The following is a 27822-nucleotide window of genomic DNA, read 5'->3' on the forward strand; positions in this document are numbered from 1 at the left end:
GTCCCTCCAGAGCTGACTTCGGCCAACAACTTACAGCACAGGGGTGAAAATACCCCAGCTCCCTCACCCTTCATGGAGGCAACCCTGCAAGACGGAGCCAAAGTCTCCCATCATGGAATGTGACTTGACATTGCAACCCTATTTGGCCTCTTTCCCTTCCCCATCTCACTTCCCCACCCCACCCTCTCACTGGTTTCCCTGGCATGGCTTCATAATAAATCACTTTCATGGCCACTGCATCTTTGGTCTGCTTCTGGAGAACCCTATCTCAGAGAGGAGACTGGAACATGGCAAACTAAATGGACCACAGGCTACACAGATGATGCCACATCCCTGTGTGGTCTGCACAGACATCTTGGGTCATCAACACTTTTGCTCTTCACAATGGGAATCTTTGTCTCTTTATACAAAGGGGATATTCTAGTGATTTGCTCCCATTCTTCCGGTACATCCCTGAGCTACTTACACCTCAATAATTTTTAACTTACAGGGTTCAAGTTATTGTGAGAGAGATGGTGGGAGAGTCCTCACACAATGCTATTGAATGGACACTCTGGAGGGGGAAACTGCACTGATGCTCAAATAGTTGTGGCTTTAACAAAAGGGAAATGTAGTGGATTTAAGGGCTCCAATTGCTGGCTGGCAGCCTGGGAGCCAAACCTTGCACTAAGTAACCTTGCTGTTAAGTGTGAGGTCTATAAAGGATGGTCTTTTGGAAGATACAGCCTCAAACCTCACATTTTATAGTCATGGGTCCCCTGAATCAAATACATGTGTTAAACATTTCTCACAGTAGTTTTAAACTTTAATTACGTATTCTACCAAAGCAAAGATCAAAATCTCTACAAAGGTTCCCTTTTTTATGATGCAGTATTTATTGATATGTCTCTATGAAATGGATTTTCCCGTGGCCTGAAAAGAAATTCCACATAGAAATCATTCTCATAACACTTTGTCAAAAATACTTGCAAATTTGTCCTTCTTTCTCATCACATGCTATGACTTGTTAATGAAGAATAATTAAAACATTGTTATTAATAAAGGATGAGGGGATGAGTTGCATTTCAAAAAATATTATTTAAAGATGAAATCTTCAAGTTCACCAATGTCTATAATGGAGAAATTAAAATGCAAAGCTTCATCCATATGGAGTGTCTAGACCTGGTGCATTTCAAATCAATCAACTTGGTGGAAATAAAAGATTTGCTTCACGCAATGGGTCAGCCTGATTGAATATAGCATTGCAATCTGTTAATATCCATGTGGACCAGGTAAAACGTCATTGCTCTTAACAGGTTCACATCTACAGTGTTTCTGCATTTCTTTCCATCCGGAAATCTGAGCACCTGATTTTCCTAGATATCTGTGATCCAAGGGGTTATGAAAGAGATTCCTCCAAAATGTTCCAGAGCAAGTTTCATGAGCCGCTGAAATGGACTCAGCCAGCAGCTGCAAGTTAGGATTTCACCTTGGAAAACTTGTCAAGGGGAAATCCACCCCCGGTAAAACGAGGTCCAGTTGGCTTGGCCATTGAGAAGGTGCTGTCCACGTGTATCCTGTCTCTGTTTCTGTGAGAGAGGAGGCGAAAGTTAACTTCCTTAACATCCTTTGCCGCTTCTAAGTTTCATGTTCTCTAAGTTCCCAGGGTGAGTTAGCCACTGAAAACTACTTTGATTAAAGCTTCTAGTCTTCAACAAGGTGACTGTTTAAATCTAATTAGGTGTCCCCAAGTAATACATAGAATTATGGGAAGACAATTAAATGTAAAATGTGTTCTCCTGATGTTGATCTAAATGTGGACAGAAGACCTCATTATAGCTCAGACACTGTGGATTTGGTGACTCCCAACATATAATCATCTTTCTGCCTTCAAAAACATTTGTTTAGTTCCAGAGATCAGTCAGAGGAATCTTGATCTTAGCTCAATTATAATGACTAATTTTATCATCCATCAACTTTTGTATTCCAAAGTTTGGGTGGAAGCTTATAAATATTTATTACACACAGATATCTTCATCAAACTTGGACATTTATAATATACAAGTTTTCCTGTAACTCTAAATAAGCAGCAGTTATTACTAGAAATAATTTAAGATTCAAGAAAAGCTGGCAAAGGCAAATAAGATAGTATTTGTGGCAACAGATAAAGGGAGTTCTACCCTAAAATCTATAACGTATTTTCTATATAGGATCTCCTTTAAATAAGCACACATACACATGCATATTTAGGTTTCCAGCAGAGGGAACTCAGTTTTACACAAGTTCTCTATGGTGTAATTAGGGGTTCTATTGAACACCTGAAGAATCTCTTGTCTACAAAAAAATTAGGTAAACTACTAAGGCCAAAACCAAATAGATTGAACAATGATGAATGATTTACCCTGGGGAGTGAATTCTGCCTTTTGTAAAACAACTGGACAGGTGCTGTAGACTCTAGATCAACCCACAGAGTCCAGAGTAGGGGGAGACAGAGGCAGGCAGGGGCGTGGGTAAGGAGCAAAGAATGAGGAAAGTATGCTTGAGAAAAACAAAAGAAGGTAAAATGTTCAAAATGATAGGAGCTGCTGTCTTAGGAAGGGCATGATGGAGAGAACATCCACAGAGATTATTCTAAATTATTCCATTTGGAAAGAACCTGTAGAGGACTGGTTAATCAACCCAGCTGTCTCTTAGCAGAATTGATTTCATTATGCGAAAAACCGCCCTCCATAAATAGGACAAAAGCTTTAGCCCTGAGTGAGTGAATCAGCAAACAGGATCCCTCCCGGTACTTTGGCAACTCCTCTGGCTCTTGACTGTGCTACAGGCAGACAGAGCTCTCTTTCCTCAGCCCTCTCTTGCCTTAAATAACCTAAATTTCCCTCTCTAAAGGAACTTACGTTTAATGCTTCTGGCTTGGGATAAGCTGACTAATGGGAATACTGTCTCCTTTACATTATCTTTTTAATATATTTATAGACCATTATAGCGACTCCCCACAGCCTTCTTCCTTCCAGCCCCAACCGGCTCAGCACTTTTGCTCTTGCCTCTGCCTATTTTCCTTTAGTCTCTGAATCTTTTTTGCAGTTCTCCTGCAAACTCATCTCTCTGCCGGTTTACAGATCTCCAACTAAATGAAACCAATGAAAGCCTACCCAGGTCAAAGAGGCCACGAGCAATGAACATTTACGAACAAGAGGAGGTCAGCAAAGGTAGTAATTTTTCATGTTTCATTTTTTAAGGATTTATTTATTTATTTGAAAGGCAGAGCAGCACAGAGAGAGGAAGAGACAGATCTTCCATCTGCTGGTTCACTCCCTAAATGGCTACCACAATCAGGTCAAGGCCAGGCTGAAGCCAAGAGCCAGAAACTCCATCCTGGTCTCCCATATGGGTGGTAGGGGCCCATGCACTTAGACCAAAGGCAAAGATTCCAGGGCTGCACAATCTAAGAGAACTTTCTGTGATGATGGAAAAGCTCTGTATCTAGCCATCTGGCACATAGTGGCCAATACACAACTTAACTGTGGCTAGCACACTAGGAGAACTGAATTCCTAAATAGGATTTCATTGGAATTCATTTAAATTTCTACAGTTGTTAAGTGTAGGTTACAGCACAGTGTAGTTATGGGTAGCACAGTGCTACAGGAGGAGCTATTCAGAAGGGTTGAGCCAACAGAGGGGCCGCTCCTCATACTCTCTGGGTGCAGAAAACTGCTGTATGATCAGTAAGGTCCAAGAAGACAAGCAAAAACCCCTGGGCAAAGCAAGAAAGTCAACCAGTTCTGCAAAGATGATGAACTGTTGAATCAATCTGGCTGTTTAGAACTAGGGAAATTACATTGCTAGTTACAAAATGGAATGAGTACATAAACTCCAAATGAGAGAGCTAATACACTGGGGGTGGAAAGAAGATATTAGAGGGGCCAGCGCTGCTGCGTAGCACGTAAAGATGATGCCAGCATCCCATATGGGTGCCAGTTCAAGTCCTGGCTGCTCAATTTCCAATCTCTGGTATGGCCCGGGAAAGCAGTAGAAGATGGCCCAAGTGCTTGGGCCCCTGTACCCACATGGGAGACCAGGAAGAAGCTCCTGGCTCCTTGCTTCGGATCAGCACAGCTCCAGCTGTTGCAGCAAATTGGGGAGTGAACCAGCGGATGAAAGACTCTCTCTCTCTCCCTCTCTCTCTCTCTTCCTCTCCCCTCTTTCCCTCTCCTCTCTCTGTGTAACTCTTTCTAATTTTTTTATTTTTAACTAGTTTTTATTAGATTTATTTTTATTTATTTGAAAGAGTTACAGAGAGAGGTAGAGACAGAGAGAGAAGTCTTCCATCCGCTGGTTCACTCCCCAGCTGTGCAAATCTAAACCCAGGAGCCAGGAGCTTCTTCCAGGTCTCCCACATGTTGGGCAGGGGCCCAAGGACTCGGGCCATCTTCTACTGCTATCCCAGGCCCTAGCAGAGAACTGGATCGGAAGAGAAGCAGCCAGGACTAGAACTGGTGCCCATATGGGATGCCAGCACTTCAGGCCAGAGCTTTAACCCACTGCACCACAGCACCAGCCCCTGACTTTCAAACAAATAAATAAATAAATCTTTTTAAAAAGAAGATATTAGAAATTCTATTTATACTTTTTAAAAATTGTAAATAATGCTTTACTAATAAATACAAACTGACAGTAGTGTATGCAAGTAATTTTATAAGTTAAGCTCTATTGGTGGCAAATTTAAAACTATTCTAAAATTAAACGTTTACTTTATGATAAGTTTAAGTTCATAATTGATCAAAAAGATAGGATTAAGTGTCAAAGGGATTACATAAATAAGACCAGTGTCTGAAAATAATAATTGATAGAATTAAAAAGGAGAGAATGATCCTACATAGGAAGCAGGATACAAAGCAGACTCATAGAATGGCAGATGTCCTAAACAGCACACTGGCCTCAGAATTAGCCCTTAAGGCATTTGAATCTGGCTAAAAAGCCCGTGAGAGTATTTCAGGCATGGAAAGCCAAGACACTCTGGCAAAAAAAAAAAAAAAAAGACATAAATGAAAGATCTCTGTGAGTGAGATCCCAGTGGAAAGAACAGGCCATCAAAGAAGGAGGTTCCTTTCTCTAAAGGGAGGAGAGAACTTCCACTTTGACTATGACCTTGTCTAAATAAGATCGGAGTTGGTGAACTCAAGAGGCTTCCATAGCCTTGGCAGCTCATGACAAAAGCCTCGGTGATTACTGACGTCATAAATAAGAGTGTCAATTGTTAAATCAACAACAGGAGTCACTGTGCACTTACTCTCCATGTAGGACCTCTGTCCTTAATGTGTTATACTATGTGAATTAACGGTATAACTACTACTCAAATGGTACTCTATACTTTGTGTGTCTGTGTGGGTGCAAACTGTTGAAATCTTTACTTAATATATACTGAGTTGATCTTCTGTATATGAAGATAATTGAAAATGAATCTTGATGTGAATGGGATGGGAGAGGGAGTGGGAGATGGGATGGCTGTGGGTGGGAGGGAGGTTATGGGGGGGAGCCGCTATAATTCAAAAGTTGTACTTTAGAAATTTATATTTATTAAATAAAAGTTTAAAAAAAAAACAAAAAAATTTACTTTAAAACTATTTGCATACCTCTGGAAGTGGCAAGTTCAAAAATTTATTACTGATAAGTGGGTGTGTTGCAAGCTTGAAGACCTCGGAACCGCACACCTGCCTCAAGTAGAAACTAGAAACTACAGTGTTTCCACTCCAATACTCATTTAATTCACACCACTAATAATGGTTTTTTTTCTCAAATTTAAATGTGCATGATTATCACCTGAGGGAATTGTTAAACTGCAAATTTCTGGGGTAGGTGTTTGGTCTATCAAGTAAGATGCCTGCATTCTCTATCAGAATACCCTGAGTTCAGTGCCTAGGCCCTGACTCCAGCATTCTGCTAATGTAAAGTCTCAGAGACAGCAGTGACAGCTCAAGTGATTGAGTTCCTGCCACCCATAGGGAAGACCTGGATTGAGTTTGCAGCTTTGGCCTCATTGGGAATGAACCAGCAAATAGTGGTGCACAATCTCTCTTGCTTGCTCGCTCTCTCTCTCTCTGCCTCTCAAAGAAAAATTTAAAAGAAATTGCAGATTTCTAAGGTCCATGCAGAGCCTGTTGAATTCCAAATATCTGGAAACCTGCATGTTTGATAAATCTCATTGATGACTCTGAATCAAATAGCTGCTAGACTCTCATATTAAGATAGACTTATCTAAATCACAGCAGTATTTCACTCTACTAAGGAACTGGCATCTAAGTGTGGATTTATAAGAAGGGCAGATTTTTACTGGCAAATGAATTTGCATCCAGTTACTTTACATAGCTGTTCACCACAGGGAATCATAGGCAGATGCACTCAAGTCATATTTCATCATCCCTGAAATGTCCATGTGGATGAAATACCAAAAATGACTTTCAACCCATAATGTGAGTCACTACACAATTAACTAGATGCTTTTGGCAATTCCACACAACCAAAGCAAGTTTCAAAACCACTGATTCATTCCCACCCACCACACACCTTCAGATCAGACAAATGCTAAGAGCCAAGTGAAGGGACCCTTTTCAATGTGTGAACATCCTGAAACTCAAGATGTTAACCTGACATCTGCATCACCACCTCCCAGGAGGACGATAGCTCATGTCAATCCCCCACACAGATGCAATGGTGTCAGTTACTGGACATGAAATGTGGTCCAGAGATTGTTTATTTAAAACACATAATTCCAGGGGCACAACTACATTATTAGAAAGAACACTGTTACCCAGCCCTTTCCCCCCTAGCAAAAGTACTTGTGATTTTCGATGTGAACTGTGGGGAACAATCCGGACTAGACTGAGTTACTGGAATTAAGACTTATTCTATGCATCTGCTCTCCCACAATATGGCGCTGGGAGAGAAGTAAACAGCTTCCGCACAGCTGCCTCCAGTTCAACCAATAAACTGTAGGACTTGCTCCTGATTGGAGAGCAGCGTACTCGGCGTGTGGGCAGCCGAGTTAGGATTGGCGGAGGAGGACTATAAAGGAGGAGAGAGACGGCATGCACCAGGAACATCTAAGGGGAACATCTATCTGAAAGAACACCTGTGCAGCCCCCGAGAAGAGCCGGCCGGCGGTGTGCCGCTCCCCTGCGGAAGTGGGGAATGTGGCCAGGGGGAACTGCCCTTCCACGGAGGTGGAAGGGATAGTAGCCAACCCGGGAAGAACCAGCAGCAAACCCGGGGAGGGCCGAGCAGACAGAAGAACAGCGCAGGGTCCTGTGTCGTTCCTCCACGAAGAGGGGGAGCGACAGTGAACATGTTTCATTCAGCCCAGACAAGGCTAACTCCGATCCTAATGTGCAAACATAGTTAGAGCATGGATATTTCCAAACCATGAGAACAGTGTGGACAGCAATTGCATGCTGCTTCCTCTGCTCCGTGTCAGAGACATCAATAAGCAGAATTAGACACAAGTGGATTCCTTCTAGCATCCTAAGGAGGATCTTCTCTGATTCATACCCAGTTAGTGACCTGATAGAATATCAGTTGCTCACCCGTTAGCTCAGTTTACCCCTGTGAAAACTGCAACTCTGCAACTGTTCACCAAATGTTTTCTCTTGAGCAAGTAACAGGCACAGCAAAGTTAGAACACCTGACTAATTCTTACCTCTGAATGAGTTCTTTACGTTTCTGAGCGAGATACTTCTTCTTTAAATTCATCAGTTCATTGGTGAGTTTCTCAATCTCGTACTTATATTCTTGGCTCTGTGATTCATACATATTCAATTCTGAAGACAAAACCTAGCGTGGAAAAGAAGGCAGTGTTAACAAAAGATGTGCAGTGAAGCAATATTCCTTTTCTGAAAAATCTGTTTTAGTCTGCTACCACTTACCTTGGTAGGGCTATGGGTTCACAACTATGTCTGGGTGGAATAGTTAATCACATGCTTCCTGGCTAAGTAAGGGCTGATGACTCAAATTGAGTGACAGACCTAAATGACAGGTGTCACAACCCTGCTCCAAAGGAGAACTCTCAGGCAACACTCAAACCGGCTCGCAGATGAGTTGTGAGTAGAGGAATATTGTGAGTAGAAACAGAAAAACTCCCAGACACGCCATCTGAAATTGCTTTTCAAGCCTTTTCTTTGAAAAGCATTGAAGAAAAACATCACTAGAGAGGTGGGATTCATCTGAGAATTGTGGTAAAAATGATTCTGAAATCATCCTGCCACTGCCGCTAACTAGGCATTCCAATTGATGCGCTTGCCAAGATTGTTGTTCCGCTCAATGTCTATCGCCTCCTGGTTGTGTTCTTTGAGACTATTCACAGGTTCTGCCTTTATCCCAGCTCTGGGCCACTTGCCTGGAAGAAGCAGGGAGCTGTGACATATGCACAAGAGAGCCTGAGGCAAGAGAGGGTCTGTGGTAAGAAGCCTGACTATCCCACTCCTTCCATGGCTACGTTCAGTAGATGCTCTTGTCTCAGGCTGGACAAGAGTAGGAATTATCTCATGCAAATACGGAGGAAAGCATACCAAAAGGAGGGTGTGCTCCCCACCAAACCCAAAGGCAGCAAAGGAAGGCTGTGGTCCTAAGGGGCATGCAATCGCCTCAAGTTCTTTTTCCCTTTGCTTTCTCTATTTTAAAGATTTGCATAAAAAAGAGATCTTTGCCTTTTGAGCACTCATCTGCTTTTGAACTCCTCTCTCTTCACTGCTGTAAAAATGATTCTGACTATGTGTTCCCAGCTAAAGAATGTGATCTTCATGCTGGAGGGGGTGCTGTCTCAATAGTTAAACTCTTAGGAACAAAGACCCCGTTTTTAAACAATTGGGTTTAAATGGAATTTCCCAAGAGTCCAGATAATAAGGACCAGCTGGGGGTATGCTCAGCACCACCCACTTTGGGCCCTCTTCCATGAAGTCTCACATTTCACTCCAAGAAAAAAATCTGAATTTCCTCAGATAAAGGATTAAAGAGGTAAAAGGCCCCTGTGAGCACCACTTCACACAGCCAGAGCTAAGTGTGGGTAAGATGCACATGTGCACTTCTCTTCTATACACATCCCTAAAATCAAGAAAATAATCTTTTGTTTGAAATATTCAATTGTTTAAAGGAACAAAAACAACCAAAAGACTATGCCTTATGCAAAATTCAAATTATGACTCAGGATTCTCTTGTGAAATGAACATTCAGAGTGATGAGTTGAAAATTAGTGTTCTAATTAGATGTCTGTTTCATCTGCCCTTTTAAAGTAGAGGATATGATTTTACAATGTCCTATTTTCAAAAGTGTTAGTGCTATGCCAGTGAGGTGGCAACAATTGTTACCCTCATTGGGTAGGTAAGCCCCAGAGTTCAGCTAGCATGTATTGCCTTCAGTAGACATGTATGTGTAAAACTTCTCATACGTGCCAAGAACATATAATACTTGCAGGGGTAAAGTTCAAAGCTCAAAGGGTGAGCACACATTTTTTCAGAAAACTTTCAAAAGGTACAGACAATTGTAAAACACTCCATCTCCCCAACTGAAGGGAATTATGCTAACAAAATTCTTGCATGATCTTATTTCCCTTTCTTGGCTACTTATCTGATATGTGGTCAGGAGGCAAGGTCTTGGGGGCTGGGGAGTAGCTTGAGATTTGTGTACATTTATTTCAGGTGGAACAAAGTGGCGGCAACAAGCTTAGGTCCAGGGGTCTGCTTCCACCAGGGGAGAGTGTGTAGCTGTTTCCTCTGTTCTTCTCTACCACCCACATGCTCTGAACATCCCGAGATCATCCACATAGATCCTGACTCAAATTTCCAAGTGATTGCCACCATCTTCTCCCCAATGCTTTCCTCGCTTGCTCTCTTGCCTCTTTCGGAAAGGGAAGATTCTGGTGTCTAACAGCCTACAAGCTAGCAGAGGGCTAGCGTGGAGCTGTGGCCTGTTCCTCTGGGACCAGAGCTGTGAGGAAGCTGACCTGGTTGGAGGCTGGCATTTGGGAGAGCAACTCGTTGCGCCAAGGCAGCGGACTTGTCCAGTGCATTCCCCCAAAGCGTGGCCTCCTCTGGGCCAGGAAAGAGCAGAGGCCAGTACTTACTTTCAGCTGCTTGGTCTTCTCCCGCAGCGTGTGCCGGTAGATCTGCAGCTGTTCCGCAGCCTCTGGACCAGGCTGCCGGGCCAAGACGTGCTTTAGTTCCACATACAGTTTCTCCTTTTCCTGGTGGGCAGCAAAACCAGGAGCAGAGATAAACAGCCTCATCCAAGCAAGGAAAAAAGCCTTCAACAGCATGGCCAGGATGATTTGGCTGCAACTTGATTACAGATTTGCTCAACCGTGCATCCAACCAACCCTGAGAAGGGTCTAGGATGTGCCCAGTTTTCAGATACAAATAATAAGATAAATGAGTAGGAGAAAGTCCCCCTCCCTGGAACACGACTGTGAGACCAGGTCAGTGATGGAAGATGTCCACAGAAGGTGGTGGGCAATAAAAACAGGGAGTAGATTATTTTTTTTGGAGGAGTTAGGGGAAGTTTTGCAAAAAATGTCACTTGAGTTACTCCTCCAAGGATGGGTAGGAGTTCCCCCAAGCAAGGAGAGAAAAAAAAAAGATCCTTGCAGACCAAATGCCAATGATGGGACATAACAGTGAGTCCAGTTCAGCAAGGGTACAGGGCAGGAGGAAGGGGGCAGCTAGACAGGTAAGCTGAGGCTCACAGGTTGAAATCAGAATGTGGGTGCATTCAGGAACTGGTTGGGGACCACGTCCATTAGGCAGTTGGGAGCTGGGGCTGAGCCATGTCTGGGTCTGTGTTTAGGGAACCGACGCTGGCAGTAAAGCACAGTGCAGAGTAAGGGAGTTGCCCAGGGACCCATTACAAGCAGGAGGTGAAGAGCACTGCACCTGGCATGCCTGGGGTGGAAGACAGGGAGAGGTGAAGGCATCGCTGAGGCAGAGTCAGCAGATCTGGTGACAGGTCAGACAAATGGAAAAGGAAGGGACAAGAGCCAAAGATGTCTCTGAAGTCTCCAGTGTGGGCAGTGGTGAGGTGAGAGAGGTTGGGATGAGGGTCACACAGGTAGGGGAGGCTAGAAGAGGAGCAGGCGCTGGGGAAGGGAAAGGCTGAGCATAAGGTCCTGTGTAACAGCCACAAGAGGAGCTGAAATGGGGGCCCAGTGTGGAGAAGCAAAGGGCACGCTGAGCCAGCACAATCAGATCTTTGAGCGAACAGGAACATAAGGGGTAGGTCAGAGGAAGATAAGAGGAAGAAACGAGGGAGCGCCACAGAACATCTCCCAAACCAAGAAAAGGCAGGAGAAGGCAGGCATCTGAAAGGGTGTGAAAGGGGAGGAATGAGTGGAGTGGCCAGGGCATCAGATGAGGTAGAAAGAAACAAGAGAAGGTCCACACAGAGACTACCAAGACATCCTCACTGGCCTCAGTCAGACAAGCTGGGAAGCAGAAGTCACACAGGCTGAAGAACAAATCAGAAGGAAGACATTGAGTCTTCTAAGAAATACGACAGGGGAAGAGATCTGGAAATGAAATGAGACAATAGGCAGAAATCCAGGGAAACAGGGATATTCAAATTTCTAGAACAGAAGGAAAGGAGTTCCTGGGAAACCAGAACAAATTAGAATTCTGTAACATAAACATTAAATAACATGGACTTCCCACTTGTATCCTAGAGTCTAATCGCTTATAATGCCTTCTCATACCCTTGAACTAAAGATCCTACATATGAGCAAAGATTTATTTCTAGTGCATCTCACCTCTAGATTTCCCTATCTCTAATGTGCCATACTCTGAGCAAACATTGATAAAGATGAGGGTGTCTACTCAGTTTCTGCATGTATTCATTTCCTTGCAGTAATTATGTTAAAGAAAAAAGGACGAGTTTAAAGTCCTCTCATTAAATGAAACTGCCAGCAAAAAGGAAACTAAATTTTACCTAGAGCTAAGTATTCTTGGCATTGTCAGGAAATAATCTATTTTTGCTGGAGAACACAAAAGTCAAAAAAAAAAAAAAAACAAGTAAAGGAAAATTCATTAACTAGTCATTGTTGCCATTTGGTTTAGTTTCCTTTTCCCTGGTCAAATTATAGAAACTTTATTGCAAATAACACATCTCTGCTTACAGAAGAGTGTATGCAACTTAAAAACCAGTTGGAAGGAATGAGTGTCTAGAGAAACACATGGAAAAGTAATACTCACCATTTAAGAAATAATTCCAGGAATGACAAGGAAACCCAAAAGCCTGCGCTAAAGAAGAAAGCTCTAACAAATAGAATTACAAAGTGATGATTTTCCTTTGCTGTTCAACACCTCCTGTCACACTTTACAACATAATCTTGGCAGTAAATGGATGTAGCAAGCAATGAGAAAGATATCGGGAGGTGAGTTTATTTTCTATAACCACTTAACGCCTGCACTGTTGGAAAAATAACTCCGACAAGGCTTCAAGATTCAATTTGGAGAGGTTAATACATATGTGGAGAAGCCCATGAAACTGTTTTGTCCATTTCTTTCAGCTCACCTTTCTCTATAGCAGAGTATAGATCGACTTGAAAAGTAAAGAACCCCACAATGATGAAGAGGAAGCAGTCTGGTTTGGGATATAATAATGTCTTAAAATGAAAATGCCACCTTACTCCAAGAACCTTGAAATATTTCATAGGTGTCATTCTTTCCTATTTCACTTAGTAGGTAGGGAGGAGAGAGACATAAGGAAGAAAGTTTTGGAGAAACAAATGCTATTACCTCATAGGTGAGACTCCCTAGGTCAACAGGAATTAATGATGTGCCCAAAGTCCCTCAACAAGTCAGAATCCCAGTTACGATAAACCCAAGAATCACTTTTCCTATGCAACACTTCCTCTTGGGCTTGAATACCTGTACCACTCTGAAAATATCTGGGCCCGACTGAGCTACAAAATCCCTGAAGACACCTGATAGCATCAACAGAAGAATCAAGCCAGAGGTGAAGTAAGTTTCAAAACTACAGTAGTGGCCAGCATTGTGGTGTAGTGAGTTAAGCCACCATCTGCAATGCCAGCATCCCATTTGGACACTGATTCATGTCCAGCTGCTCCACTTCCAATCCAGCTCCCTGCTAATGTGCCTGGAAAAGCAATGGAAGATGGCCCAAGTGCTTGGGCCCCTGCACCCATGTAGGAGACCTGAAGGAAGCTCCTAGCTCCTGACTTTGGCAAGGGCCAGCCCCAAGCCGTTGCAGCCATCTGGGGAGTGAACCAGCAGATGAAGACCGATTCATTCTCTTTCTTTGTCTCTGTCTCTGACTCTCTCTCTCTCTCTCTCTCTGTAACTCTGACTTTCAAGTAAGTAAATAAATATTTTAAAAGAGAAAAACTAGGGTGGAAGATATCAGAGGTAGAACGTGGCTCAACTCTCACCTCCTCACCTCCAGCACCTGAACGAGCCTGCCCATGCTAATAGGAAGTACAGTTTGCTGATACAGTGAATCATGGGGCCATTTGCCCTGTCTTCTTCTCTCACTTCCAGTTATTTTACCCAGCCTGTAAAATGGACTGTGATGGCTTTATTCTTAAGAATAACCGAGTGATTGAACAGTGAGGGTCCATAAGTGTGGAGAAAAGTAAAGAAAATGAACGAATTACCATTAAAACTGTCTGAGTACTCAAAGTCAAAAAGTTCTGAAAGTTAAATAAGCCAGGACAGTGATGCCTGTGAGTTCATTCATGGCGGGTAGGAGGAATACCAAATGCGGCATCAGGGACTGAGGCAGCAGAAGGCATGAAGAGCAGAGGCAACAGGACTGGGGGCTAGTGGATGGAATGCATTGCCAGGCTTCAACAGGCACACATTTTGGTCTATGCTTACAGTGGAAAACCTAAAATGATAAAACCAAAGTGATGTCTAGTCAGCATTAACATTCTAGTCATGTGTATCATACAGATTTGTATTTTGGGGAACCATGCTAGTAATTTAGACAAATATGGAGTGCTTGATGGATTGAAGGTCTTAAGTACGATTGTCTTCCAATTTATTTCTCTCCTAACCCTCTACAAGGGCCAACCAAGCTCTTCAAACATTGTGCAATGGTGTGTATAATAACCCCATTTAGAGACAAAGCGTGCAATTCTATTATAAAGAGAATCTATCTTATGCAACAGAGACTCATTAGCTGCCCAATGCATATTGTCTCCATAAGCCAGCAGTGGCAGAACCAGCTGCCTTGTAATACATATCCTGTCCTTCTTCATTAAGCCACATCCATTTCTCTTTAAACGTAGACAATTAATTTGTCACTTGGTTAGAGGCACCATATGTCAATGAAACATAATAAGAACATCATAAATAGTTTATTACTTCCCCACCAACAGAAGATTGCATCTTCAGGTTAGCATGTCTTTATTTATTCAGAGTCTGATCATAATGTCCATCAATACTACTTTGTAGTATGCCTCTCTCCTTACATTACTTTATGGACAGCTATACCAGAATAAACCTAGACTATGAACACTGAGGGACCAGCCTTCTCTTTGGCATGTCTTGAGAGCACTAACCATGCTATGTCCATCCTTGAAATGATATTCTCCTCCTAGACAGCCCATTCTTAACAGCTGGACAAACTGTCAGGCATGATTATGGATTCTTTTGCTGCAACTGTCTCTGCCAACTTATTCTGGATAACAGCACATCTCATTGTCAACATCGGCTGAGTGTAGTGGTAAGAAATTAATTACAATATTAACTTCGAATAATGCTGTCATTGTTTGGTGACAGTCTGTAACTCCAGTTGCAAAATGCATATACAGAATCACTCAGACTTCAGGTGCTTGTGTTTTATCTGACAACAAATTAAAAGCCAACATTCTGAACAGTCTATGCAAATAAGGGTCGGTGCTGTTCTGGGTATGATTCAGAGGAAGAAACTGAGTCTCTCCCAGAACGCCTTTCCCCATCAAGCTTTCATAATCACTGTGAATACTCCATCTTCTGTTTTGCCTCTCCAGCTGAAAACAAAAGGCGGTTCACACTAAACATGCACCTCAGCACCCCTTCTTTCTCAGCTCACCTGCTTCATGCAATGAGTGACTGAGAGGAGCTAATTTATTCTGTGTTTCATCTGAATCTGTGTTTGGCAAATGCCAGTGCATGGATTCCACTCAACCTGGCATCATCAATTTGCATGGGCAAAAGTAGGAATAATTGCCTCACTCTCTGAACTGGCTGATGCATGGCAAGCAGGCAACCTCCTCCTGACTGAGGACACATTTATCTACACCCACCAGGGCAAAAGCCACCCACTCAAGTGCTGGAGTACCAGGTACTCTGAGGGAAGGGACACAACCTCATCTTCATTGTCAACTCACCCAAAGGACTGGTTCAACATAAGACCGGTTCTAAAAACAAAATCCCATGACCACGACTTCTGAGAAAACCTACTTCACTGTATATACCGAAAAGTTCTAAAAGCTCTACAAAATGGCAACTGATACCATCTGTTACATCCTACAGTGTTTAATTTTATGAACCTATTCTTCCTCTCCAATTGAGTTATGAGTCTATAAGGTCAAAACCTGAATGGGTAGATGGAGGGATGGATGGAGAGAGAGAGAGAGAGAGACTTTCTACCTACTTTATGCTCTGCTCATTCTAGGTATATAGTAATTTTGTTGATTGAAATTATATTGACGACATATATTGACAACAAATTATGTCCATCATATTTTAGTAGTCTACATCAATTAAGGTATAAATATATTTGTGCTGAGAACTTTTACTTGGATTAGACCATTGAATAATATCTTCCAGTTAGCAGGGCCTACATTATTCACCCAAGGAGCTGGTATTATGAGTGTCATAAACTTAAGCTAAAATTTTTCTTTCTGTATACTATAAATAATTCAGAAATTCACTTGAAGTATCACACTGATGTCTTAGTAAAATGTTTATTAAAGTTTTCTGATAGTTTGAGAGGTTTCAAACGCTCTTTTAATTCATAAAACTTGCAAAAAATATTCAAATCAATTAGTTCTGAAAATACCACATCTTTGTGCATGTACATACCAGTACACAGATTTGAAAGTGCAAGCACATCCAAGAAGGAGATACCTTTCTCTGAAGGGAGGAGAGAACTTCCACTTTGACTATGACCTTGTCTAAATAAGATCGGAGTTGGCAAACTCAAAAGGCTTCCATAGCCTTGGCAGCTCATGGCAAGAGCCTCAGTGATCACTGATGTCATAAGTAAGAGTGTCAATTGTTAAATCAACAACAGGAGTCACTGTGCACTTACTCTCCATGTAGAACCTCTGTCCTTAATGAGTTGCACTATGAGGATTAACAGTAAAACTTGTCTTCAAACAGTACTTTATACTTTGTGTGTCTGTGTGGGTGCAAACTGTTGAAATCCTTACTTAGTATAGAGTTGATCTTCTGTATATAAAGATAATTAAAAATGAATCTTAATGAAGAATGGGATGAGAGGGAGTAGGAGGTAGGATGGGAGTGGGGGTGGGAGGGCAGGTATTGGGGGGGGAGAACCCCTCTATATTCCAAAAGCTGTACCTATGAAATTTATATTTATTAAATAAAAGCTTTCTTTAAAAAAGGAAAAGAAAATGCAAGCATAATTCTCACACTACATTCTTCAAGTAAATAATGCATTGACTTTTTAAACAGCTTCCTAAACACAGAAATTCTAATTGCACACATAACTCTCTTCTAGAATTTTTAAATGCAATATATTTTTGTCTCTTCACTTGCTTTCAGTCCTTTTTCCATCTCTCTACCCCATCCATAATTCTTAACAAAAGACTAAAGCCAGATTTGAAATTTCAAGCAAAATTACTTCCCCCTCTAAATAAAAGCAACTCCAGAACACTGTCTAATTTATCTGGAAATGCCTTCTTTCATTAGTGGGAAAATAAATTACAAGGTCTACAAACATATTACATTTCTCTCTAGCATTAAAAAGGGAAAAATAATGGCTAATACCTTGGGGCTTTCTTGTTTATTGGCTTTATAAGAAAATGTCAGTGCAACTGAACTCTGGACCCATCTTGTTTATGATGTCATGAAGTGGAAAAGCCCCCTGGAGAGAGTGGGAGATGCTGGAATTGGGGATGAAACAGAATTACACAGCCAAGTTCCTCATGAACGCACAACTAGTTGGTTACACAGTGGTTCTAGGCTTCAGCTATAGATGATTAAGTGTTTTATGAGGCATAAAAGAAATTTGCATGCACTAACCTTCACCACTTTTGTTAACAATAGGAAAAGTGTTTCTAGAGTTTTCTGACATAAACAACATAAGCTTTTGGAGAGATCTTTTTGCAAGAGATTTTATTTCCCAAATGAAAATAAATGTTTGTGAAATTCTGTTCAAAGCATACAATTCCCTCAACTTGCCTGAATTTTGTTACCAAGACTGTTTGCTTATCTTTGCACCTTGCTTAGAAACTTAACATATGTGAAGAATTTGCTCATATTAAATCATGATAATATTGACTTTTCTTAAAGCTGATAATGAAGCAGGTCCTGAGAGGGTCAAGCCAACTAAGTATTTATTTAGTACTAGTTCTATACAAATGATTGTGCGAGGTTCATACAAAGTTAAGAAGGTCGAAAATGTAAGGAGCTTACTATCAAGTCAAGAAAAACAAATATCTAAGTCATTATGAAATGATCACAGTGAGGCCATTACCCCAGAGAGATATGAGGAATAGCGGGCATATATAGGTAGGTTCAAAGGCAGAGATGATATCCATTTGTTGGGCCATAGACAGGGAACTATTTCATATAGACCTTGGTGGGAGTATCAGTAGCAGTAATAATATTTGTATGTATGGGTCAGAAAACATCTTTATTATCAAAGGACAACCTTAATACACAAAGTCACTTGATGTTGACTGACCCATTGTAAATGGCATCTATCATCTCTATGATGATTAAGTACCCCTGGTATGCACGGATGGTTTAACATACAAAAATCAATAAATGTGTTACCTCATATTAACAAAATGAAGAATAAAAACCACATGATTATCTAATACATGCAGAGAAAACATTTGATAAAATGCAACATCCTTTCATGATAAAAAAAAAAAAACTTGAGCAAATTGAGTTTAGAAGAAACATTCCTCAACACAAACCTAATGCCAGCATCATATTGAATGAAGAAAAGTTGGAAGCACTTCCACTAAGATCTGGAACCAGACAAGGATTCCCAGTTTCATCACTCCTATTCAATACCATCCTAAGGTTCTGGCTAAAACATCACATTAACAAACTAAAAAACAAAAACCATATGATTATCTCAATAGATGCAAAGAAAGCATTTGATAAAATACAACAGCCTTTCAGGATGAAAACTTTAAGCAAATTAGGTATAGAAGAAACATTCCTTAACATAATCAAAGCAATTTATGACAAACCCATGGCCAGAATCCTATTGAATTTGGAAATGTTGGAAGCATTCCCACTGAGATCCGGAACCAGACAAGGATGTCTACTCACCATTGCTATTCAATATAGTCCTGGAAGCCTTAGACAGAACCTTAGGCAAGAAAAAGAAATCAAAGGGATATAAATTGTAAAGAAGGAGGTACAATTATCCCTGTTTGCAGACAACATGATCCTATATATAGGAGAACCAAAAGACTCCACTAAGAGACTATTGAAACTCATAAGAAAGCTTGATAAGGTTGCAAAATATAAAATCAACACTCAAAAATCAACAGCCATACACAATGCCATGGCTGATAAAGAACTTGTAAGATCAGTCCCACTCACAATAGCTACAAAAAAATTTAAATACCTTGGAATAAATTTAACCAAGGAGGTAAAGATCTCCACAATGAAAATTATAAAACATTAAAGAAAGAAATAGAAGTAGACACAAAAAAATGGAAAAATCTTCCATGTTCACTAATTGAAAGAATTAATATCATCAAAATGTTCATACTACCCAAAGTAATTTACAGACTCAATGCAGTTGCTATCAAAATACCAAGGGCATTTTTCTCAGTTCTAGAAAAAACAATGCTAAAATTCAAATGGAAACACGAGATACCCTGAATAGCTAAAGCAATCTTAAATAACAAAAACAAAGCCAGAAGCATCACAATACCAGATCTCAAGACATACTACAGGTAGCTATAATGAAAACAGGCTGGTACTGACACAAAAATACACATGTAGACCAACAGAACAGAATAGAAACCCCAGAAATTAATCCACACATCTACAACCAATTAATCTTTGACAAAGGAGCTAAAATAAATCTCTGGAGAAAGGACAGTCTCCTCAACAAATGATGTTGGGAAAATTAGATCTACACATGCAGAAGTATGAAACAAGACCCCTACCTTACACTTTATACAAACATCAACTCACAATGGATCAAGTATCTACTTCTATGACCTGATACAGTCAAATTACCAGAGGAAAACATCAGGGAAACTCTGCAAGACAATGGCATTGGCAAAGAATTCTTGAAAAAGACCCCAGAAGCACAGGTAATAAAAGCAAAATAGACAAATGGGATTACACAATTCTAAAGCTTTTGCACTGCAAATGAAACACTCAACAAAGTGAAGAGGCAATAGACAGAATGAGAGAAAATATTTGCAAACCATGCAACTGATCAAGGATTAATATCCAAGACCTATAAAGAACTTAAGAAACTCAACAACAACAAAATAAATAATCCATTTAAGAAATGGGAAAAGGAAATGAACAGGCATTTTTCAAAGGATGAAATACAAATGGCCAACAGACTCATGAAAAAATGCTCAGGATCGCTAGCCATCAGGGAATGCCAATAAAAATCACAATGAAGTTTCACCTTATTTTTGGCAATCATCCAAAAACCAAAAAATAATAAATACTGGTGAGGATGCAGAGAAAAAGATCCCTTATATACTGAAAATAGATCTGCCAATTTGACCCAGTAATCCCACTCCTGGGAACTGAGCCAAAGGAATGAAATCAGCATATGAAAGAGTTATTCATACGCCCATATTTACTGCAGCTCAATTCACAAATAGCTAAGATATGGAATCAATCCAGATGTCTATCAACTGATGACTAGATAAAGCAAAAGTGGTGTATATATATGCTATGGAATATTACTCAAGCATAAAAAAGAATGAAATCCTGTCTTTTGCAATGAAGTGGATACAACTAGAAATCATTATGCTTAGTGAAATAAGTCAGCAACACAAATATCATATGTTTTATCTGATATGTGGCAATTACTATAAAATACCCCCCACCCAAAAAAGTACAGGAATGAAATGGACATGTTGTGATTTGATTGCTGTGTTTAGCCCTTGTTTAAACTCCTACAGAATTATGGTCTTTCTACTTTTTACTTGTTGAGTATTATGGTTAGTGGTGCATTAAGCTTATGATTATAAAGTGGATTGAAATTATCTGGGGTGGGGGGCTGGTGTTGTGGCCTAATAGCTTAAGCCTCCACCTGTGATGTCAGCATCTGATATGGGCACCAGTTTTAGACCTGGCTGCTCCATTTCCAATCCAGCTCTCTGCTAGTGCACCTAGGAAAGCAGAAGATGGCCCAAGTGGGAGACCCAGAGGAAGCTCCAGGCTCATGGCTTCAGCCTGACCTAGCCCCAGCAATTGATGCCATTTGGGGAGACAACCAGCAGATGGGAGATATCTCTCTCTCTCTCTCCCTCTTTCTCTCTCTCTCCCTTTCTCTTTTCCCCTCTCTGTCTTTCTCCCTCTCTGTCTTTCCCTCTCTCTGTAACTCTCTCTTTCAAATAAATAATAAATCTCTGAAAAAAAGAAATTAAAGAAATAAAAGAAAGAAGTAAGGGGATTGAGGGAGGGAGAGAGAGGAAGGCAAATATGATTATCTTTAGAATTGTACCTACAAAATATAATAAATCTGTTCTCTTTATATTAATAAAAATATTTTAATAAAAAATGTTGTTTCTAAAATGAATCTGAACACCATATAGAAACTTGTTTAGAAGATTTGATAGTTATTGATGACAGTTTTTGATGTACATCTTATTGACAAATACTTTGCCTCTTCTTTTTTGGTTTTGCTCATTTCAAAGGTTTGGATTGGACACCACTGAATATCAATTTTTGGAACTGGATCATTAGATTCAAATCATAATGTGGATAGGACAGGTGAACATGAATTACAAAGATTCATTAATAGAGATCAGATCACTAGGAATGCAGGAATGGATTAATGTCCCCATCAAATTGCATTCATGTGAATTTTTTAAACTTAACTGGCTATTAAAAAGATTTTTCCTCTAATCATGGTGATCAGAGCCCTTAAAGTACATAATTGAATTGTGTTTTGCATCTTTGGGGAAAAAAGGCAAAATAAAGATGAGGAGATAAATGTTGGAGCAGTCTCCTTAGAATGAGTCAGCATGAAGACACGGTAAACATTTCATGAGGAAAAAAAAGGTTTTCAAAACAGTGAGTCAGGGGCCAGCACTGTGTCGTAGTGGGTAAAGCCACTGACTGCAGTGCCAGCATCCCATATGGGCACCAATTTGATTCCTGGCTACTCTGCTTCTGATCCAGCTCCTTGCTAATGAGCCTGGGAAAGCAGTGAACTATGGGAGACCTGGAAGAAGCTCCCAACTTCAGTCTGGCCTAGTCCTGGCCATTGCAGCCATTTGGAGAGTGAAGCAATGAATAGAATCTCTATCTCTCTATCTCTATCTCTGTCTCTGTCTCTGTCTCGCTCTAGCTCTAGCTCTGCCTTTCAAATAAATAAAATAGATCTTAAAAAATAGTAACTCACTTTTAAATTTAAAGAAAGCAACATTGGCATTTAAAAGTATGTAGGTTTCCAATTGGCCACTTGTCCTTGAAAATATAAACTTTTGGGGCTGGTGCTGTGGTGTAGCAGTTTGGGCCGCCACCTGCAGCACTGGCATCCCATATAAGAGCCAGTTTGAGTCCCAGCTGCTCCACTTCTGATCCAGCTCCCTGTTAATGCAGTTGGGAAAGCAGCAGAGGATGGCCAAAGTACTTGGGCCCTGCACCAATGTGGGAAACCTGGATGAAGCTCCTGGCTCCCGGCTTCAGTCTGGCCCAGCCCTAGCCACTGTAGCCATTTGAGGAGTAAACCAGTAGATGGAAGACTTCCCTCTCTCTGCCTCTGCTTCTCCCTCTCTGTAACTCTGCCTTTCAAATAAATAAATAAATCTTAAAAAATGTATATAAACTTTCTTGAAAACTAAAGTAGGGGCAGGTGTTTGTCCTACTAGTTAAGATGCCCACATCCCACATCTGAGTACCTAAGTTCAAATTCTAGTTCTGGCTCCTTACTCTAGCTTTCTAATAATACAGGCTCAAGCAATTGGGTTCCTGTCATCCACAAAGGAGACCTGGATAGAGTTTCTGGCATGTGGCTTTGACTTGGCCCTACACTTTCCCAGATCCAGCTGGTACAGGCATATGGAAAGTGAATTAGCAGATGGGAGTTCTCTCTCCATCTGTCTCTTTCTCTCTCTCTCTAATAAAATCTAAAATAAAATGAAATTGTGCCCAAATAAATAAAGAAAAAGGTTTTAATAAGATTTTTCCCTTCAATAATTCAACTAAAACTCACAAAACTTTTCCTAACAAAATTTACATTTTAATTTTAATAATGTACTATTTATTGGAAAAAAATTTAATCAATTAATACCAATTAAAATGATTGGAGTTTTCTGATATAACTGACAGTATTATAATAAATTGACTTTCTTCATACATCTGACTTATTCAGTACATGGTTACAGTATTATGTAACATTCATACAAAAGATATAAGTAGCATTTATAGCTATAAAGCATACTAAAAAAATAAATGCTTATGATGACACCAACACCTAACTTAGGAAACAGAACAGTAGCAATACCAACAAACTACCCATGTACTCCCTTCCCCACCACTCCCTGTGCCCACAGATCTGCCACCATCATCCTAGGTGAACACAATTCTGAATACTGTTATTATCATTCTCTTGATTGTTTCATATGGTTTTATCACATATCTATGTTTTAGTTTTGCTTCATAAAAATCTACCTGAATGTATCTACTTCCTTTTGGCGTGCTTGTTTTCCTCAACATTATTGCTCTAAGATTTATTGAACCATAAATCTTATGGTTATTCTGTGTTTCTGTTCATGCAGTTCCTTTCACACTCTACTGGGTAAGAATTCCACAGTTTACCCATTCTCCTATCAGTGGGTATCTGGATTATTTCCAGAGTTTTGTTTTTATGAACAATGTTACAACAAACATTCCTGTGAAGATTCCCAAGTTCACAAGTACTAATCTTTTCTAAATATAGACCTAGGAGTGGAACTGATACATCTTAAAGACATATGAATGTTCAACTTTATCAGCTAACATTCTCTTCCAAAGTGTTTTAGAGGGGCCAGCACTGTGGTGTAGTGGGTAAAGCCACCGCCTGCAGTGCCAACATCCCATATGGGTGCAGGTTTGAGACCCAGCTGCTCCACTTCCAATCCATCTCTATGCTATGGCTTGGGAAAGCAGTAGAAGATGGCCCAAGTCCTTGGGCCTCTGCACCCATGTGGGAGACCTGAAGAAATCTCCAGGCTCCTGGCTTCAGATCAGCACAGCTCCAGCCGTTGCGGTCAACTGGGGAGTGTACCAGTGGATGGAAGACCTCTCTCTCTCTCTCTCTCTCTCTCTCTCTCTCTCTCTCCCCCCTCCTCTCTCTGTGTAACTCTGACTTTCAAATAAAAAATAAATCTTTTTTAAAAAAAGTGTTTTAGAAAAATTTCCATTGGTCTGCATTCTTGCTTAGTATTATCAGGAAGTCCTAAGCAAAAGATCCAGTTAAGACACTCAGATTCCTGAGCCACTGATTTTATGGACAATACATGTTTTAAGACACTAACTTTATGGTAATGTAATCAAGCAACCATTAGCTAATACAGATACCTTTACTTTGTCCCTCTCAAACTGTAAAATGGCACCTCAGTGAATCCATTTCCTTCCTTATAAAATAAGGTTGAGGGGTCTGTGCTGTGGTGTAGCAAGTAACATAGCCACCTGCAATGCCAGCATCACATATGGGCACCAGTTCAAGTCCCAGCTGCTCCACTTCCAAGTCGGCTCTCTGCTAATGGCCTGGGAAAGCAGCAGAAGATGGCCCAAATACTTGGGCCCCTGCACCCACATGGGAGACCCAGAAGAAGCTCCTGGCTCCTGGCATCGGATCATCCCAACTCTGGCCATTGCAGCCATTTGGGGAGTGAATCAGTGGGTGGAAGACCTCTCTCTCTCTCTCTCTCTCTCTCTCTCTGTCTCTCTTTCTCTCTGTAAACTCTGCCTTTCATATACATAAATAAGTATCTTTTTAAAAAAGTAAGGCTAGGCTGGCACTGTGACTCACTAGGCTAATCCTCCGCCTATGGCACCAGCACCCCGGGTTCTAGTCCCGGTCGGGGTGCCAGATTCTGTCCCAACTGCTCCTCTTCCAGTCCAGCTCTCTGCTGTGGCCCGGGAAGGCAGTGGAGGATGGCCCAACTGCTTGAGCCCTGCACCCTCATGGGAGACCAGGAGGAAGTGCCTGACTCCTGGCTTCGGATCGCGCACCAGCCTTAGCAGCCATTTGGGGGGTGAACCAATGGAAAAAGGAAGACCTTTCTCTCTATCTTTCTCTCTCTCACTATCTAACTCTGCCTGTCAAAAAAAAAAAAAAAAAAATAAGGCTGAGATTTATTTCCAAGTTTATTCATCATTTGTGTCTTCTGAGAAATGCCTGCTTGTACATGTTGCTTTGCTATTTTTTTTACTGAATTGTCTTTTTCTTATTGATTTGTAAATATGTATATATTCTAAAAACATAAAAGCTTGTACCTTATTTTTCTTTATGATTTCTCTTAAGGAACAGACACTCCTAATATTAATGTAGTAAAACATATCCATAATTTCTTTTGTGGTTAATGCTTGTTTGCATTTTATTTAAATACTGCAACCAAATACTTTTAAAAGATGTCTTTCAGAATTAGTATTCAAAGGTTTTTTTCTTTTCTCCAAATCTCCTCATAATCCTTTGATATTTAAAACATTTTTGAGATGTCTTCATTTACACCAGTTCAGTTTTTCTTTTACCACCAGATCTGATTTGTCATTGCCTTCATATATGATTTCAGCATTTTTCTAATATCACTTGTATTGACTTTATGGTATCTGACATCTTTTGCAAATTTAACAGTTTTGTTTTACAATTGCTTTGCATTTTATTTGCACTGCACTGTTGGATTTTAATAACATTGGACAGTAATCCTAAAAAATGAGGCCAATCATGTCAAGATGGGCAGGAGTTAGTGATATGATGCTGGGGAGGGTGTCTGAGGTAGAAGAGTCAGCAGTGGCAGGCTCATTAGTGAATATCTTTCTGTTATAATAGCTTTCACTCTCCTGCACAATCTCACCATTTAGGAAAATTGGACAAAGAGTATCAGAACAGAGTAAAAGAAGGTGTAGCAGCAGCTGTCACTTACAGAACAGGTATTATGGATGTGCCAGCAATAGTTCTAAGATAAGCACATGTTTTATTTCAATAACTCATCACATCAAACCTGGAAGCTGATTGATGTTACCCTAGTTTCAGGACAAGAAAGCTGAGGCTCAGAAATAACAGTGGTTTTCCCCAATAAAACAAATAGGCACAGAACCAAGATTGGAACCCACTTACAACAGAACATTTCATAGCAAGATCACACACACACACACATACACAAAACACATATTGCTTCTTAAAGCCAGTGGAGTGTGACAGAGACCAATGGTAAAAGTGAGGAGGTGAGAGTATAAAATCACACAGTAAATGGTCTAATTTGGCCAGCATCTACAGTACAAGCAAGGAAGGTTGCAAAGCAGTTCCTTACTAGCCTAGAAAGACTATGTGTCTTGAAGAGGCAGATTAACTTGTTTTTAATGTGATAGGAAATATGAAATCATTAAGGGTTTCTTGGTATATAAGATATTACTATTATGTTAATATATGCTATATATTAAATACACAGACCACTCCAATAAATTAAACTATAAGACATAAATAACAAAATGTTTCAATGATGCATAGATACGTAGAAGTTCTAATACTCTTTTCTAATACTCTGTGGATGTCTTCAGTGCTCTTTAGAGAACTGGTGTAAGATTACAGATGGGCCCTGAGTCAGGGTAACACCCGGTGGGAGAAAAGAAAACAAGAGGTTGTTGGAAACAGAAGCAAGAGTGTGTGGAGATGGAATTTACGCTATTTGCCACTCACTGGGACTTGGGGAGGGAGAGGGGGGCTCCAAAGTGACTGAGGATTTCAAGCCTCTGGGAGCCTAGAAAACTGCTGCACCAGGGATGTGCATCCTCAAGCCAGAGGAGGGGCTGGCTTCAGGCAGGAAACAGTGAGCTCGAGTGTAAAGAGTCAACAGGACATCTTTTTGACAAATAAATATCAAGAAATATGAGCCCAGAAAGCGGGAGAGCCTTAATAAGTCATCTCAACTCCATCTACATGAAGGTGATAACTGAAGCCTTGATAAAAAATGAGATCCTTGAGGGCAGAAACATTAAAAGCGATGTTCAAGAATATGCCTTGGGGAATAGTTAACATTTAGGGAATGAGTAAAGAAGAAAGCCATGGAAGGAGAGAAGAGGAACACTGCGAGAGGAGAATGAGCAGACTGTTGAGCCCTGAAAGATAAGGCAGGAGGTGAGCACAGACTGTGTGACAGCATCCGATGTGGTTGAGGTCAAAAAAGCACAAGGACTGAAATTGGTCTACTCAAGTTGTTTAGTCATTCATTCAAGCCTACATTCACAGAACCATTCATTTCTCCTTCATCCATTCTTTTCATTCACTCACTCAGCAAACACAGCGTACCAGTACCAGGTCTTATGCTTATTTCAGAAATTCAAAAAAGACACAAGAAGGGCAAAGTCTAGTGGAAAAGAAAAATGTATAGAGAAAGGACTGTAACTATAGCACACTGTGTTCAAGCATCATCCTAGACACATAAACATTGACAAAATGTTATTGGATTTATATTGGAAAACTTATGTTAGAGCCTTATTTTCAATCATATACTAAATTTTAAGAAATATTGTAAAAGTTCTAGAATAAACTACAAATGAACTTCTATGAATTCATTTCTGAATGAATAAACTATAAATGAATCTATGAATGAATGAAAGAACAGCTCATCCAAGCAACCAACAATTCCCTACCACTCCCATGAGTGCATTCACTGAGATTACATCAAGTATACTCAGTCAACCAGAAAGAAATTAACAGCCAAGTTGGTGCCCAAGTAATCATGACAATAAAACAGACCTATGCATGTCAATACGGTACCCACTAGCCACCTGCATCTATCAAGCACTTGATTTGAACATAGACAGTCTGAATTGATATTTGTAGTAAGTGTCAATACACACTAGGTGTTGTAGGCTTGGTACCAATAGAGGAATATAAAACATCACATTCATATCTTAAAATTCATTTCAAACTGAAATGATTTATTTAGAATTTGGATTAAATAACATAATCACTAAAATTCACTTCAACTAATTGTCTTTACACTTTTTTTATTGTGGCTACTAGAAAATTTAAAGTTACACATATGGCTCACGTTATATTTTACTGGACAACACTGAAATAAAGCAACAATACTGCTTTAGGTCCAAAATTGTGGAAGAAGAAATACATCCAGTTTTCACATATGCCTTCTTGGAATGCAAGCCTCTTTGTATATATAATGGTGTGAAACTAGATGAAAGAAGCATGAGGTCATTAAGCTGCACAGTTGGCAAC

The 27822-nt window shown here is 40.4% G+C and overlaps 1 protein-coding gene across 1 annotated transcript in view; it reads right to left on the reverse strand.

Moving 5' to 3' along the window:
- Nucleotides 1-775: 775 nt before the first annotated feature.
- Nucleotides 776-27822, reverse strand: part of CFAP58 (cilia and flagella associated protein 58) — a 107879-nt gene continuing 80832 nt past the window's right edge. The window contains exons 16-18 of the mRNA XM_008270490.5: nucleotides 10094-10213; nucleotides 7676-7809; nucleotides 776-1568 (exon numbers count right to left, since the gene is read on the reverse strand). Of these exons, the coding sequence (XP_008268712.3) occupies nucleotides 1457-1568; nucleotides 7676-7809; nucleotides 10094-10213 (366 nt within the window). The 3' untranslated portion in view covers nucleotides 776-1456. The remainder of the gene's footprint in view (nucleotides 1569-7675; nucleotides 7810-10093; nucleotides 10214-27822) is intronic.

Source organism: Oryctolagus cuniculus, chromosome 15 (genome assembly GCF_051225735.1).
Source record: "Oryctolagus cuniculus isolate XC-2025 breed Fujian yellow rabbit chromosome 15, ASM5122573v1, whole genome shotgun sequence".
Lineage (NCBI taxonomy): Eukaryota > Metazoa > Chordata > Mammalia > Lagomorpha > Leporidae > Oryctolagus > Oryctolagus cuniculus.